The sequence below is a fragment of the Panthera pardus genome, unplaced genomic scaffold (genome assembly GCF_024362965.1).
Source record: "Panthera pardus isolate Hobbes unplaced genomic scaffold, ASM2436296v1 HiC_scaffold_10, whole genome shotgun sequence".
In the NCBI taxonomy this organism is placed as follows: Eukaryota; Metazoa; Chordata; class Mammalia; order Carnivora; family Felidae; genus Panthera; species Panthera pardus.
In genome coordinates, this window is record NW_026526655.1 from 62,877,205 (window position 1) to 62,894,129 (window position 16,925).

General features: G+C 33.2%; 2 protein-coding genes across 5 annotated transcripts in view; one reads left to right on the forward strand and one right to left on the reverse strand.

The window, feature by feature from the left end:
- CFAP210 (cilia and flagella associated protein 210) overlaps window positions 1-9,450 on the forward strand; it is a 30,750-nt gene extending 21,300 nt beyond the window's left edge. Inside the window, exons 7-9 of the mRNA XM_019458951.2 lie at window positions 2,089-2,281; window positions 2,987-3,151; window positions 8,998-9,450. Of these exons, the coding sequence (XP_019314496.2) occupies window positions 2,089-2,281; window positions 2,987-3,151; window positions 8,998-9,339 (700 nt within the window). The 3' untranslated portion in view covers window positions 9,340-9,450. The remainder of the gene's footprint in view (window positions 1-2,088; window positions 2,282-2,986; window positions 3,152-8,997) is intronic.
- Window positions 9,451-11,086: 1,636 nt separating this feature from the next.
- PPIG (peptidylprolyl isomerase G) overlaps window positions 11,087-16,925 on the reverse strand; it is a 45,827-nt gene continuing 39,988 nt past the window's right edge. For all 4 annotated transcript variants that reach the window (XM_019458926.2, XM_019458943.2, XM_019458934.2 and 1 more), the window contains one exon: window positions 11,087-16,797. In XM_019458926.2, coding sequence (XP_019314471.2) covers window positions 15,687-16,797 — 1,111 coding nt within the window. In that variant the 3' untranslated portion in view covers window positions 11,087-15,686. The remainder of the gene's footprint in view (window positions 16,798-16,925) is intronic.

A 16,925-nucleotide genomic window follows, 5' to 3' on the forward strand; every position in this document is an offset into this window, starting at 1 on the left:
TGGGAGAGGGATTTGAGCTGGAGATGGCTTTGTGAGCCACTGATAAAGAAGTGGTAGTTAGAACTGTGGATACAGATGAGCTTACTTATGGTGAGTAGGTAAAAAATGAAGGTCCCTAGAGAAGTCCATATTTAAGGGTCAAATGGAGAAAGAAGATAATGTGGAGACCAAAGAATAGTTTTCAGAGATTGGAAGAAAACCAGAGAAACAAGAAAGGAAAGTTTCAATAAGAAGACAGCAGTCATTGGTGTTAGATCAATAGAGGGATTAAATGAGATTTTAAAAATGAAATGTTCATCAGATAGGGAGACCACTGCTCACCTTAGAAGTTTGAGATGAGGTGAGGGAGAGCAGGAGGCCAGTTGCAGTACATCCTGTTTCTGTCTAGATCTACTTTTCCCTTGTGCAAACTGTTCTGATGGCTTTACATCACATGTATTTATTAAGGCCCATGAGGCTCTCCTAATTCCCAGCTGCCTCAGCCTCATCACTCAGACTTCATCTCATACTGTCCTCTCCTTTGTTGCCTCTTAATCACTCACACTGAACTCCTGTACCCTCTCTAAGGAATGCTCACCTTAGATCATTATTCTGATCATTATTCAGATCATTATTCTGAAATATAGGGCCTTCATATAAGGCCTTCTTATTGAGGCCTTCCATGACTACCTAAGTTAAAATTACAGCTCCACTCTCCACATTGCTTACCTGTTTAGGTAACCTGTTTAGGTTGCTTTCTTTTTCCTCATTGTGTGATATGGCACTATTTTAACTACTTACTTGGTTTACTCTCCGTCTACCCCAGCTATAATGAAAGTTCTATGAGAGCAGAGATTTTTAAGGTTTTTTTTACTATTATGTCCCCAGCACCTGGAATAGAGTCTGGAGTATAGTAGGCAATCAATAAAAGTGTTTAGAATATTGTTTTTGAAAGCCTAGATGAAATGTCACTTTTTCCACGAAACCTTTTTTTCTCATCTGCCTATATCACTTTCTAGCTCTCTCATGGCACGTATCACCCTTTGCCTTGTATAGTTATTTGCATAAATGTCTTTTCTCCACTTTAGATTATAATTTCCTTGGGATATGCACTGTGTTCTTTCTTACCATTTCTCCCACATTTCTTTGCAAACTCACGCAATTATTTAGTAAATCTGTCATATCTAAATTTAAAAGTATTTTTCACCCAATCTTATATGAAAATACCCCTATTCCTTTAACAAATACCTAGTTATTGTTGAATGTGTCAGGCACCATGCTTGGCTCTGAATTAGAAGACTTACCTCGTCTCTGACCTCAGGAATCTCCTAGTATGAAAGGAGAGTTGTTTATCTTCATATGAATAGATGAAGTCAATAAGGTGCTATGAATAAATTGTAAACAGGATATAGTAATAGGATGGATTTCTTCAAGAGTTTGATAATTCTTACTAGTTATTTTTGAGATTTCATTTAAAGAAATGTTGGGGTGCCTGGGTGGCTCGGTCGGTTGGGTGTCCAACTTAGGCTCAGGTCATGATCTCACAGTCCATGAGTTCGAGCCCCGCGTCGGGCTCTGTGCTATCAGTTCAGAGCCTGGATACTGCTTCAGATTCTGTATCTCCCTCTCTCCCTGCCCCTCCTCCACTCACACTCTGTCTTTCTCTATCAAAAAATGAATAAACGTTAAAAAATTTTAAAAAAAATAAAGAAATGCCTTTGATTTATTTTATAACCTAAGCCTCCAGTGTTCAAGTAAGAAGGGTGTCTGATACTTTTGAAAAAATTTTCATTGTGAGAATTTTAACACTTTATTTCCTGGACACACACACACAGGCACACACACAAGATATTACATACATTCCTTCCTTTGGATTTTTAAAATATCTTTTCTAAAATACTTTTATTCTTAAAAAAATAATAAACTTTATTCTAAAAATAAAGTATTAAAATTAGTTTCCACTTAAGATAATTAGTACATATAAAGAGCAATGGGGCTCCATTTAGTCTTGTAAAAGACTATAAAATATATGATTTCTAATAAAATTATATTGGCTTCAAAACAAATCTATTCATGAAGATTTAACAAGTACTGGTTATTTTGTTATAGGCTAATGGAAGAAAGGAGAGAAAGAATAAATAACTTCCTGAGTGAACTAATGAAAAAGAAACTTGACAATGAAGATTTGATTATTGCTAGAGATACTGCAGAAGCTGAGGCTGAACGGGAAAAAAGAGAAAGAGAAAAATATGAAAAAAACAAGGCAGAATTAAAAGCAATTGAAGAATATAGAGCTGTTGTGGTAAGCAATTAAATTATAACAAATGAAAATAAAAAACAACAACAAATGTAAGCCCTTTCCATTGTAGTTTCCACTCCCTCTGCCTCTCTGACAAAAAAAAACTAGCAAAGATTTGGAAAACAATGTATGAATTACCTGCCTATATTCTTGAAATCAAACTATGTTTACTTGCTAGCAGAATATCACGATAATCAATTACAAATAAGATATTGATAGATACAAGGATAGATGCTTCTGTTTCAGAACCATCTGAAATGCAAAAATTGTTATTCACTTAATATACATTTGAATGTTTTTAAGACAAACCAAGTAAAAATCACTCTATTGCACTTCTGTATTTGATCTTTCAGATAATCCTTATCTCCTACAAAATTGACTGTCATAACATTTCATTTGGATAGTTTATAGACATTGTAGCAATTAATTTTTTACCTACAAATATTCCTTTACCTTGAGAAGCTCTTGCCATCTGTTTCTGTATTTTATTTTTTTAAACCACCAATGTTACTCAAGTTTTCGGTGTTTCCTGTTATTGGAGAAATAGAGGAAAACTGACCTTGTGGGAACCAGTCCAGGTGCATGTAAATTTTCCACTCTTGCGTTGCTCCTGGCTGGCTTTCTGCTTGGAGCTTTCTAACTCTGTGCTTTATTAGAGAGAACTGGTTGATAAAAACTTTTTTTTCCCCTTTACCTTTTAACATCTAGATGAAAAATAAAGAGGAAGAAGAAAGGCAGAGAAAACTAGAGGCTAAAAAACAATTGCTGGCTATCATGAAAGCAGATCAGATTTTCCAGGAGCATGAAAAGGAGAAAAAACGCAAAGCTGATAAGGAACATCAAAAAGTTCGAGATGCTCATATTCAGCAAATGGTAATTATTCTTAAATGTTTATACTTATCTTAGCAGTAAATATGTAATGTAGAGTTCATGCTAGTTTTCTGTTTCCCAGGTGGTTTATTTTATCAAATAAGATCAGGTGATCATTATGATTATGACACAATAAAATATATAAAAAATGTGAAGAGTTAGTTTCTGTTTTTATCTGTACTGAAGTTCCCATACTAAGTTTATGTCTTTTGCACAAATATTTTTCTTCAGTGTCTATTGTGCTTTAGTAAATATTAAAGAAAATGCAAATGCATATGGCAGGTCATAATGCTTATCTTCTTTTAGTTTTTCCCCTCTTTATAACTGTAACCCAGAGATTATGTTGACTGAGATCTCATAGATTTCAGAGTTGGGGTGAATAGGGGTACCAGAGATTTTAGAATATGTGTAGAGGACCTGGCATCCAATCATTTATGACTTAACTGTTTTCCAAAATGGCTATACCATTTTGCATTCCTACCAGCAACATATGCGAGGATAAGTTGTTCCACATCCTCATCAACACTTAGTATCATTATCCTTTAATTTTAACTACTTATAGTGTAGTGATATCTCATGGTTTTGTTTTGCATTTCCCTAGTGACTAAGATTTTGAAGGTCTTTATACATCCTTCATAGCCATTTGTGTGCCTTCTTTTGTGAAGTGTCTATTAAAATCTTTTGTGTGTTATTCAATTGGGTTTTCTTTTTTTGTTTTTCTTTAAAGTTTACTTATTTTTGAGAGAGAGTGAGAGCCCAAGCAAGGGAGGGGCAGAGAGAGGGAGAGGGAATCCTAAGCAGACCCAGCACTGTCAGTACAGAGCCTGATGTGGGGCTCAAACTCACAAACTGTGAGATCATGACCCGAGTCAAAACCAAGAGTCAGACGTTTAACCGACTGAGCCACCCCGGTGCCCCTGGATTGTTTGTTTTCTTATCATTGGGTTTTAACATTTTTTAAATATGGTAGAATATACATAAAATTTGCTATTTTATCCATTTTTCAGTGTATAGTTCAGGGCCATCAAGTGCATTTACTATCATCATTATCCATCTCCATAACTTTTTCATCATTCTGTGCTGAAACTCTATACCATTAAACAGTAACTTTTCATTCCCCCTTCCTCCCAGTCCCTGGTAACCACTATTCTACTTTCTGTCTCTATGAGTTTGAATATTCCAGGTACCTCATATTAGTGGAATCATGCAATATTTGCCCTTTTGTATCTGTATTATTTTACTTAGCATAATGCCCTCAAGATTCATCCATGGATAATATTCCATTGTATGTACATTTTCTTTATACATACATCCATCAGTGGACATTTGGGTTGTATCCATCTTTTGGCTATTGTGTATAATGCTTCTGTGGTATACAAATACCTGTTGAGTCCTGCTTTTAATTATTTTGTCTATATACACAGAAATAGAATTCCTGGATCATATGATAATTCTAGGTTTAACTTTTTAAAGAACCACCATTCTGTTTTCTTAAAGCTGAACCATTTAACAATTCCCACCATCAATATTCAAGGGTTCTAATTTCTCCAATTCTCAACATTTGTTGTGTTCTGGGTTTGTTGGTTTTGTTGTTGTTTATAATAGCCATTGAAATAGGTTTGAAGTGGTATTTCACTTGTGGTTCTCATTTGCATTTCCCTAATGATTAGTGATGTTGAGCATCTTTTCATGTTTATTGGCCAGTTCTATTCAGCATAGATGGGTTAGCAATAAACCATTTCAGTTTATGTATTTATGGAAATAACTTTGTTTTCATTTCATTGGGTATAAAATTACTGGATATCATTTTTCCCCAGCCCTTTGAATATATGATTCCAATGTCTTCTGGCCTTCATTGTTTATAATTAGAAATCTACCATTAATCATATTGTTGGTCCCCTAAATGTGATATATCATTTTTCTCTTGCTGGTTTCAAAATTTTCTCTTTATTTTTGGCTTTCAGCAGATTGACAGTTTGATAGTCAACCAATAATGTGGGTGGAGTTCAGTTCAGTTACGTTAAGCCAGTAATGCTGTTACTCCTGCTATATAAGTTGTGTATGGGTTGAGGATGTTATTTCTAAGAACAGCAAATTCACAGTTTCCCCTGGCTTTTAATCTTTGCTAAGCTCACTGGGGTCTCCTGTGTGAATGTGTAGTTTACCAATTAGTCAAGGATGTTCATAGAGTTTATTATTTCAGTCCTTCTCTACCCATCTCACTTCCAGAAACTCATCCTTAAATTTCTAGCTGCTTTGCTACTCAACCCAAATGAAATCTGCCATCATTGTCCAGCAAACCTGCAAGTTTTCACCACCTGAGCTGAAGAGATAGCAATGGCCCCCAGACAAGAATGCCATAAACTTGCAATTTTTACCTGATTTAGTAGCAGTTTTTCATGAAAACACATTTGTCAAGTAGTTGCCTATACATTGTCACTTAACAGTGCTCGGAAATGGGGATTTTAATAATTTTTAATAATAAGTTTGTTTTTTGTGGAGGCGAAATGGCTAACTTCCTCATGTAGCCATTGCCAGAAGTAGGATCTGCCCAATTATTTTGAAGCAAATCCCAGATATCATTTCATCAACATATATTTCAGTATGTATCTCTAAAACTCAGGGACTCTATAAATTTACACAATCATAATTTCATTATCATGTCTAACTCAATTAATATTCAGTGTTTAAATTTCCTTCAAATTGTCTCATTTTTTAGTTTGTTGGTTTTAATTTTTTTTTAAGTATGCTCCACACCCCACGTGAGGTTTAAAAATTCACAACCCTGAAATCAAGAGTCGCATGCTCTACCAACTGAGCCAGCCAGGCACCCCTTAGTTTGTTGTTTTAATCAGGATCAAATAAGGTCTGTATATTCTATGTGGTTGATATGTCTTTTAAATCTCTTTTATCGAACACTCCTCCTCCACCCCTATCCTCTCTTTTTTGTCTTAAGTTCTGCCTTTTTGTCTTTATTGTGTTTGTCTTGCAATTTATTAGTTGGGGGGTTTTACTAGTTGACAGAGTTTCTTGTCTTTTGGAATTACTACAGTCTGGATTTTTATGGTTGAATCCCAGTGATGTAGTTTATTATGTTCCCTGCATTTCAGATACAATTTAGTTTGGGTCAGATTCAGGTTCAAATCTTTTGGTGAAAATTCTTAGGTGGTGTTAATTCCATCAGAAGGCACTTAATGACTGTTGTCATTTTCTGTGACATGAACAGCCTTTGATGATCATTGCTTGATCTCTTAGTTCATGAGGTGGCAAGACACTGATATTCTCTCGTTTCTTCTTACTCATATGCTCAAGTCATCAAAGAACTTTTCAGGATCAACAATTTGGCATCCCTCAGGTACATTTTTTAAAGACAGGATAAATGCTTGATAATTTCCCTTTATTTTCCAGTATTCAAAATAATTAGTTCTCTAGCATCCTCTAAATATGCTTATTACTTTAGCCCCATCTGTTATAATTTTTAGGATTGTAAAACAATATTTTTGAAGTTTCTTTATAAATCTATTTATGCTTAATGCATATCAAAATTGAGGCATCAATCTTATGATCCATTATGGCAATCCTTCACTTCCATTGTCACTTCCTTTCTGTACTTCCTTAATGTCTTTATACAAATTGCTGCCAAACGAACATATCCTAATTTCCCTGCAAGTTCCCAAATTATAGCATTTTACCTTTTATGAGAGTGTTTTTGTGCTTTTTTTCTTAATCTTTTTGAACATCATTTTCTACCTTTTCAAACTTTTGATATTGTATATTGTATCACCAATTCAACAAATAGCACATAAAGCCTTTTTTTTTTAAACATAGAAGACTTAATTTTGAATTGTAGGACTAATAAAAATTTGGTATTTCATATTGTTATGGTTGCTCTATTTCCTTATAAATTTCAATTTATGAAACTGAGGGTTGATGGGGGGTGGGAGGGAGGGCAGGGTGGGTGATGGGTATTGAGGAGGGCACCTTTTGGGATGAGCACTGGGTGTTGTATGGAAACCAATTTGACAGTAAATTTCATATATTAAAAAAATAAAAAAATAATTTCAGTTTATGGTGGATATCACATTTGGGCTACTATTTTATACTGAAGTGTTGGTTACTGATTTAGAAAAATATTTTCATGAACATTAAATATATTTATAAGTAGACAAAAATCACAAAACGTTTGACAAACTCAGCATTTCTTAAAATGCTAGGACAAAAAGTTTTCAGACTTCATTAAAATATAAACAGTGAGGGGCGCCTGGGTGGCTCAGTCGGTTAAGCGTCCGACTTCAGCTCAGGTCACGATCTCGCGGTACATGGGTTCGAGCCTGGCGTCGGGCTCTGGGCTGATGGCTCAGAGCCTGGAGCCTGCTTCTGATTCTGTGTCTTCCTCTCTCTCTGCCCCTCCCCCGTTCATGCTCTGTCTCTCTCTGTCTCAAAAATAAATAAATGTTAAAAAAAAATTTTTTTAAATATAAACGGTGAAAAGAACAATGCTTTTGCAAATATAAGAGTTGAAAGAAAAAAAATTGAGATGTTGATAAATTTGACTTCTGGTAAATTGCTGAGAGTACTTACTCCACCCAGTTCCAGATCAATCAACCTACATTGATAAATGCCACTCATTCCAGCTTCAAATTCCTGGGAAAAGAAAATGTAATTGTTTTAATTTAGTTCAGATATTCACTGCTGATTTAATCTTATGTGGCTGGATTACATGGTATATCGGACTGATTTAGGACAGTGGGTTTGAGGGAGTTCCTTCAGAATAGTGGATGGGGGGGGTGAGGGAGGAGGAGTGGCTGGCTGGCTCTGTTGGAAGAACATGTGACTCGATCTCAGGGTTGTAAGTTTGAGCCCTATGTTGCAGAGATTATTTTGTGTAGAGATTATTATTATTATTATTATTATTTAATTAAATTAATTAATTTAATTTAATTTTATTTTATTAATTTATTAATTTTAAAATTAATTTTAATTTAATAAATTAATTAAATTAATTAAATTAATTTAAATAAATTAATTATTTAATATTATTATCAATATTATTATTATTATTATTACACATCTATTATGTGTAGAGATTATTAAAAAAAAAAATAGTTGATAGGTCAGGGACAGTGATTGGTACGTCTTCTACACCTGCCAAAGTACATTTTCTAAACGGTAGAAACAGCATTCTAACCTCAGTTGATTTTTACCTAAAGCTCATGCTTTTAACTATTTTGCTATATTATTTGCTTAAAGATATGGTATTGCATAAGGCTATTTTCACTGAGCCACTACTTTGAGCATACTACTGTGAGAAGCATGGGAGTTTCTGAAATAAATTATAGAGTATACACCAGTGCCCCCTGAACACAGGTTTGTACTGTGGGGGTCCACTTATACATGGATTTTTTTCAGTAAATACATGATTTTTTTTTTTTTGAGATTTGCTACCATTTGAAAAAACTTGCAGATGAACCACATAGAAATTTTTTTAAAAATTAAGAAAAAGGAAAAAAAAATTAAAAAATAAAAAATAAATAAAAATTAAGAAAAAAATATTAAGAATGCAGCATTGAATACATATATGCATATGACATGTTGACTTTATATTATCAGTTAGGCTTCTGATCAACAGTAAGTTATTAGTAAAATTTTGGGGGAGTCAAATTTATACATGAATTCTTCACTGTGCCAGGAGTTGGTGTCCCTAACCCCCATGTTGTTCAAAGTCAGGTGTAGTTGTGAAGTCAGAACTTGTCATGTATCAATGAATTTAGAAAAAAGTATATATACAACGTCAAATGCTATATTTAGAAAATTGCACCAATATGAAATTGCATTTTCTTTCTTTATAGGCCAAAAATAAATTTAATGCAAAACAAGAAAAACAAGCAGAATTAGAGTATTGCAGACTTACTGAAGCTCTTATGGCTGAAAAGGAGAAGGAATTTCAGGATTATGCCAGAGAAGTAATTGAACTTGAGTCTGAATCAACAAATAAATATATTTATCCTCTTGTAAAAGCTGTACAGGAAGGACATGGAGGTGGCCATGGACCTGTTTTTGTGGACAGAGGTGGAATAAGACCCAGTTATCAGGCAAATGATGTCACTGGAGTCCAGCTCCCTTTTTGTAACTCTCAGGGACCAAAATATAATTTTCAAAAGTCTAAGGGAAGGCTAGGTTTTACATGGTAGAAAAAGGTTTATTTTTGATTGAGAATATTAAGGTGTAACTAATATTATGAGCTACAAATAAATGAATTTTATGCTTATGATTTGTTAATAAAGCTGCTCATCTAAGTGCAATTATGTCTAATTGATTAACTACCAAAGTGTAATCCAAATCCCTTTGATAATACGCATAACAACATGTGTAATTTTAGCCTTTAAAAAATATGTACTCAGTGGCATTAAGTATATTCATAATATTGTGTAATCATTACCATTATCTAGTTCCAGGACAATTATTTCATTGCTCCAACTGCAAAATCTATCCATAAGCAGTCACTTCCCATTCCCTCTCCTTCTCCCTAGCTTCTGACAACCACTGATCTGGTTGGTCTCTATGGATTTGCCTATTTTGGGGTATTTTATATAAATGGAATCACATTGTGGCCTTTTGTGTCCAGCCTATTTCATTTAGCTATTTTCAGGTTTTGTCCATGTTGTACCATTATCAGTACTTTGTTCCTTTTTTATAATTGAATATTCCATTGGAAGTATTTTTCTCTTCAGCAGAAATTATGTATTTATGCTTCAGTACATAATTTTTAGTTTCAAAAAACACAACTGTTATTACTAACACCATGATTATGGAGTTTGATTTCTTTGTGGTTTATAGAGTATCTTGCTAGACATGTGCAAATTACTGTTTTCAAGTTACCTGACATAATTCTTCTGTAAGTAGTATTTACTACTTATGAGCAGTATTAACATATTATGAGCAACTTGATACACAGGTGACTGTGAGGATGATGGCATCCAATCTGACTGGAAGTCTTGAATTGTAGAGTAAGTTTCACACATCCCATCGGTAACTGTGCTTGAGTGAAATACAAATGATTTTCCTTTTTCACATGGATACTAAATTAGTATTTCTTTTGGCCTAGGGTTGCCACCACGTTAAAATTACCCAGATGCTAAGGCCCAATGAACTAATAGTCTGGAAACCTCTGCCATGTATCTTTTTCTTTAAATTCCGTATTAGAGAGTACTGTACATTATTTAGGGGTGATTATTAGTTTTGGATGAAACTCTCTTCACATTATAAAACAGAGAACATGTTTCTGCAAAATGGTTAATTTCATAAGTGTTTTATAATCAACTTAGTTGAGTGAAGAACACAGAACACCAAAGACATTACTAGTTTTTTTCCTTACATATACAGTTTGATTGTTTTACTTTCAATCGGGCTGGGCTTTCTACTAGAGTTAAGCACATTAAAAACAAAAGCGCTATGCAAACTTTTAAAATTAATCACAAAACAACTAAGTGAAAATAATTGAGTTATAAAGCACTCCAAGCAGTGGAAACACAACTGTTGTAACCTGCCAATTTGATAAATCCATAGCTAGGGGAGCCTGGGTGGCTCAATTAAGCATCCAACTCTTGATTTCCGCTCAGGTCATGATCTCATGGTTTGTGGGATTGAGCCCTGCATTGGTCTTTGCACTGACAGCATGGAGCCTGCTTGGGATTCTTTCTCACCCTCTCTCTCTGCCCCTCCCACACTCATATTCTCTCTCTCTCAAAATAAATAAACTTAAAAAAAAAAAAGAAAAAGAAATCCATAGCTAAAATGTGGGGCTAAGAAATTTGGGTATGGGGTAGGAGGTATAAAAACTATGAATCAGTGCTTAAAAATAAAAAGGAAATACAGTATTAGGTTGGGAAATATGTTTAAGAAGGAAACCTAGAGAGCAATGAAAATAGGAAAAGCAAATTGATACTAAAAGTATTTTAATACACAATTAATTTACACAGTCCATATGAAGCACTCACATTTTTACATATTCTCCTGGCTAAATAAAGCATTTAAAAACACTCCAGAATTTGAGAATTTAATATCACCTGTTAACACATACAAACCACTGAATGGTCAGAACATTTTTATCTAACCATATATATTTTCAGTGACTTTCAAGTTGGTGCATTTTCCCTAAATATATCTAATTTAAATAAAAATGAAACTAAACAAGAAACCAAAAATTAGACAATTTGTTTTACGAGTCAATTAACATCTATATGGCTTTACAATGTTAAGTGTTATATTAAAACTGGCAGGCACAGGATATAATACAGTGTTCCCAATGCTGAGAAATTTGGAGGAATTAAAAAGCAAATGGTAGCATTCCAGTAGATAGTAATACAAATTTCAAATCTAACCTTAAGTTTGCTGAGGCAAAAGATACATTGCAATCTGAAGCATTATGATTGAACATTTACACTAGAATTTATCTCCAAACCTTCTGGAAGTCATCACTGCTGATTAAATTCTTAAAGAAGTTCAGTATTGTTAAACTCTTTGCTCAGTTTTTCCTAATACAAATTCTATATCCCCATGGGTAAAATAAAAGTATTTTTTAGTTGATTTATCTTCATTATTTACTTTTAATAAAAATAAAGGTTGAATAACTAATACAACAGTAATTTTAAAAATACAAAACAAACTGTTATAGTTTATTTAATACAATGTTTAACTATAAAAGTTGATAGTTTCAGAGTTTAAATTCTGTAAAATGCAGTTTGCAGAAAACAGTTTTAACAGTTACTAGACTAATGATAAGAGAAGCAGCATTTTGAAACTAATTATACAATGTGACAACAGCTTTATTCCTAAATTTCATTAAAAAAATATACATCACAGTGACTTCTGAGCTAGGAAAAGAAGTGCATTAACTTCATTTAAGTTTTTCCCTTCCACAAAGAGAGCAGCCACAACTTTTAACATCTCCACATACAAATACCCAATTCATTTATCAATCCTTCAAAGTACTAGAAACACACAAAAGAGAAACAAAATATACAGCATAGGCTTTTGGTAACACAGGAATTTGCTTTAAAAAAAAAAAAAAAAGCAGAAACACAAATTAATCCCACCACTTCCTCCTACACCTAAAAACAACATCCCTCAACAACTCCCTTCTCCAACCCTGCTGATTTTTAATTTATGTGATTTTTCAATGTTTACATCTTGTGTCACACCACAGGCCAGAATTTGCATTTGTCTGAATCCTTTCAAGGCAGTTGGGAAACCCACTATGGGCAGGTGTCAGCCAATGCTGTACTTCCTGGAGTTTATTACTTTTTAAAACAAGTATTTGTAACAAAACATATCTTTTCACAATAAGGTTATAAATCTACAATCCTTGGAGAGTTTATTCAACTGTAAATGTATGAATACTAAATTGAATAATTACAGTACACATGACCAAAAGAAGACAGAAAAATACCCATTTTATGTTTCTTTATAACAACCAACTCTATATGGTATATATTTAAAGTACCTTCCAGTGAAGGTAAAGGGAACAAGTTTCTGTAGAAATTTACTATAAAAGGTTCAAAGTGTGATGAAAAAACCCTGCCACCTGGAGTAAAGCACAATGAGCTACTAAAAAAATTAAAAAAGAAAAAAAGAAAAAAAAACTTGTTCCATATACCAACTTGAAAACAAATCAGAATTGTTCATTAATATCACTACTCAAAATACTGGAAACCCAATGTGTTCCTGTCCATAATATTAAGAAATATTTACTTTTCAGTTTAATATCTTTCACTGGGTACAAGAATCAAAGGCCATTCAGCAAAGCCAATATGAATCAGTATCACACTTGTGCAAAGACAGATTTAGCAAATTTTTTGAAATTTCTGTGAAGGCTTTGATTAAGAAATTCTATCAGAACGTACAATACTCTATGAACTCATTAACTGTAGAGTAATTTAAAAATATTTTAATGGAACCCAGTAGATTCTTTACATTAACATTGATCTCTCTGTAGTGTCAATTTCTGTGGCAGATGGTTAACCCAAAATAGAATGATATAATCATAAAAACAATTCTCAGATATTGCCAAACAATAAAATAAACCAATTAAATATCTTTAGTGAATATGAAGTTAAAGATAGTTGGAGGTAAACCATAAGCTCAGACATAACTATAAAATCAATCTGACAGGAAAGAAAGAGCCGGCTTTCAGGAAGGAGTATATTCAAAGTAAAAGCTAAAGGTGCCACAACTATTAAAAATGTAATAAAAGGACTGTTTGAGCTATGTGCTATTCAGATGCAAAGGCAGACTTGAGGTACAGTTAATGCTGTTTAATTATTTTCTAAATATTTTTTATATTCGGAAAATAAAATCTGATTGTCATCTTTCATCTCAATTTCTTTACCGTATCTATTCTACTGTAAAAAGAGTTTTTAAACGTCTATCGATCTTAGCACAGAGTTGCTCTTTTGATAATCAGAACAGGAGAATATTACTTTCAGAAATTTGAATTTTTCCCCTTATGGTTACTGGTCTGTAATTTTTAGTAGATAAAGCTCTGGAATCAGACAACATTAAGTATTTTTACTTAGCATGGGTTTGTTGTTATTAGAAATCCTTTCTTAAATAGCACCACCTTTCTTGAAGCTCAAATAGTTTATAACAAATTTTAAAAATGCAACTTACTGAATTTTAAGATAACTAGTTTAAAATATGTAACAGATTATATAGCTTGGAACTCAAGACTGAATCATCCCTAACTAAGGTAGGGTTTGTGGTCTAAGTCTCTAAGGAATCAATCATCCCAGATTATCATAAATATCTATTACCATTATCATCAGGAAAATAAATTTAAAAGGACTCCACTGTAGAAATTTGCTTCAAGATAGTCCGAACAATTTTATAATCATTACCTACTATTCTTTATACAAACAGCTACCACAATGCCAAATGTGTCATTACTGTATTAATCAATATGGAAAGTATTATGTTAAGCACTGTTTTGCTCAGTACAAACAGCACTGAGTTAGTTACTGGGTTTTCCAAGAAGCTACCTTGGTTAAGAGGTGACACTACATTGACAAATATTAAAGTACAAAACACTCTAAAGGCTACTATTAATTGGAATTCTGAAATTTCTTCTCAAATGAGGCAGGTTTTGTGTTTGCTGGATGTTCAATATTTTATTTAGAAGAGAAAATACAAGAAAAAAGGCCACACATCACAAAAATAGCAATATACAACACACAAAATTCTAAATGGACTTTGGGTATCTTTATTGTTTAACTCTGTAAGCTATCAAATTTTGCAACTTTCTACTCTACTCTATGTGGCAATGTTACACATGCCAAGCTAAAATAATGTTAACAATAATGGTATAAAGCCATCTGAATAGAAAGAAACCAGAGTCATAAACATGCTATACCCTATTGTGATACATATATAGAAAAGATGCATTTTCTTGCCATTTGAAACTCACAGCTATGAGATTTAGAGAAGCCAGCTCAAGTTAAAAAAACAAAACAAAACAACAACCATGCAGAGCTATCACTCAACTCTATATAGATCAGTGGCCAAAAGAGAAATCTTGGAAGTTAATATGTCAATACTAACAATTTTTAGAATCTGTCTAACTTAAAGACCTGCACAAGTGGTATATTTTAGTGAGTAAAGTATCTTCATTTTAGAGAAGGGTAATGATAATAAAAATAAAACAACGTTCCCCAAAGCAAAAGTTTCATCTCTTCAGATCAAAAGCAACATACAATTGAGAATTACAATCTCATCTTCTAAGGTAAGTTCTTGTCAAATGCTGTATAACAGCAAGTCAAACTCAATCAGTACATCAACTGAAAAAAAGTACTCAACTATTTTTGTAGACAGTTCAGTAAAACAAAACTTGGTAGGAAAAATATTAGTATGAATCAAGCTATGAATGAAATTAAGAAGAACATAGGAAGTGCAATATAAATATTTTAAAGCACAAATCACTAAAAAATCCAAAGTGATGACTTAAGATCTCAAGTTATTAGGATCCTGCTTTTCTGTGTAATTAAAAGCTGTTGTGCTGCTGCAAGCCTCTATTACAAATGCAGTCAGAAAATCTACACAAGATTTCTTCTATCTAGTGGCTTCTAAAGTTACTTTAAACATGAGAAACACAAGCTTATGTAACAATGTATTCCAACAATCAGTTACCCTTGTTTTGAACTGGCTGATCACACAAACTGGGATGTAGAAAAGCGTATTTGCTATTATTGGCTGATTGTTGCAACACAAAAATGCATACATGAAATAGTTAAACACAGCACACAGTATTACACCAAAATGTTTTTCTCATTTCAAGTTTATTAAAACTTTAGCAGTACAAATTATCCAGGTTGCAGATTATCAAAAGATCAACTCAATAAAGTCCACATTAAAAAAAAAAAAAAAAAAAAGACAAACATAAAACCCAAAAACAATGAAAAGAGGGAAACAACATAAAGGAGATTCATCAGCAAGTCTTTAAAACTTAAAATTTCAGACAGAATGGAAATAAGTTTACACAACTCACTCATCCACTTTTATCTTCATCTGTTCCAGGGCTTGATTCATGATCAAATTTTTTATTTTTATCATGTATGTGGTCATTTTCTTGACTCTTTGATTTTTGGTTTTCTTTTTCCACTGAGGACCTGGTCTTCTCATCCTCCTTATTTTTCAATGTGGAGAACTTTAATTCATTGTCCTGACTACTGTGTTTTATTTTTGAGAATGGACTTTGATCTCTATCAGCCTTTTTTTCCCTATTATTATTTGAGCTATTATGATCACGATTTTTAGAGTACATTCTCTTCTCACCCTCAGAATTTTCTTTTCTGTGTGAACTTTTACTTTCTTGGTTTCTATATTTTTCTTTGTTTCTGCTTTGACTTTCTTCTCTCTCTGAACTCCGTGAATCTCTCCTCCTCCTCCTCCTATCTTTACTTCTCGATCTTCCTGGTGTTGCTCTTCTCTCTCGGCTTCGGGACCTTCCTCTTCTCCTGTACTCTTGCTCCCTGTATCTATGGTACTCCTTGCTCCTGCTGCGATCTCGGTCATGGCTTCTAGATCGCACTCTTCTGCTCCTGTCCCTACTTCTGCTTCGGTCTCTTGTTCTACTATTGTAACTGTGTTTGCCTTTAGTGACATCACGTTCTCTACTCCTAGACTGTGCCCGTCTATCTTTTTCCTTACTTTTATTATGATCATGCTCATTACTTTTTGATTCTAACTGTTTAGATTTCTCTTTACTTCTACTTCTTTCCTGATCTTTTCCTTTAGAATCACACTTTTCTTTTTCTTTAACAATCTCATGATCCCTTTCTTTACTCCTTGACCTCATCCTCTTTTCTTCATGTCTATTATGCTTTGTGTCTCTTTCTTTACTCTTTGATTTCTCTTTGCTCTTACTCCTACTTTTAGATTTGGCCCGTTTCTTCACTTTGTTTTTATTATATTTATCATCCTTTTCTGAATTTCTTCTGATGTCTCTCTCCTTACTGTTAGATTTATGGTCTTTAACTTTCTTTTCCTTTTCATTTTTTCTGTTTGGACTCTCAGACACATGCCTGTGATCAGTTATTTTTTTCTCTTTTACTCTAACTGGGCTTCTTTGATTTTCTTTTAGTTCATTTAATTCACTCCTAAAAATGAGAAAAAAAGTTTTTTGGAAGTTTTATTAGAAAAGGGATGGTGTCCATTATTAGCTAAAATGGTATTCTATTTTCCTTTAAATATTCAGAAATAAATGAAATGGCTATAAGTAAAACTT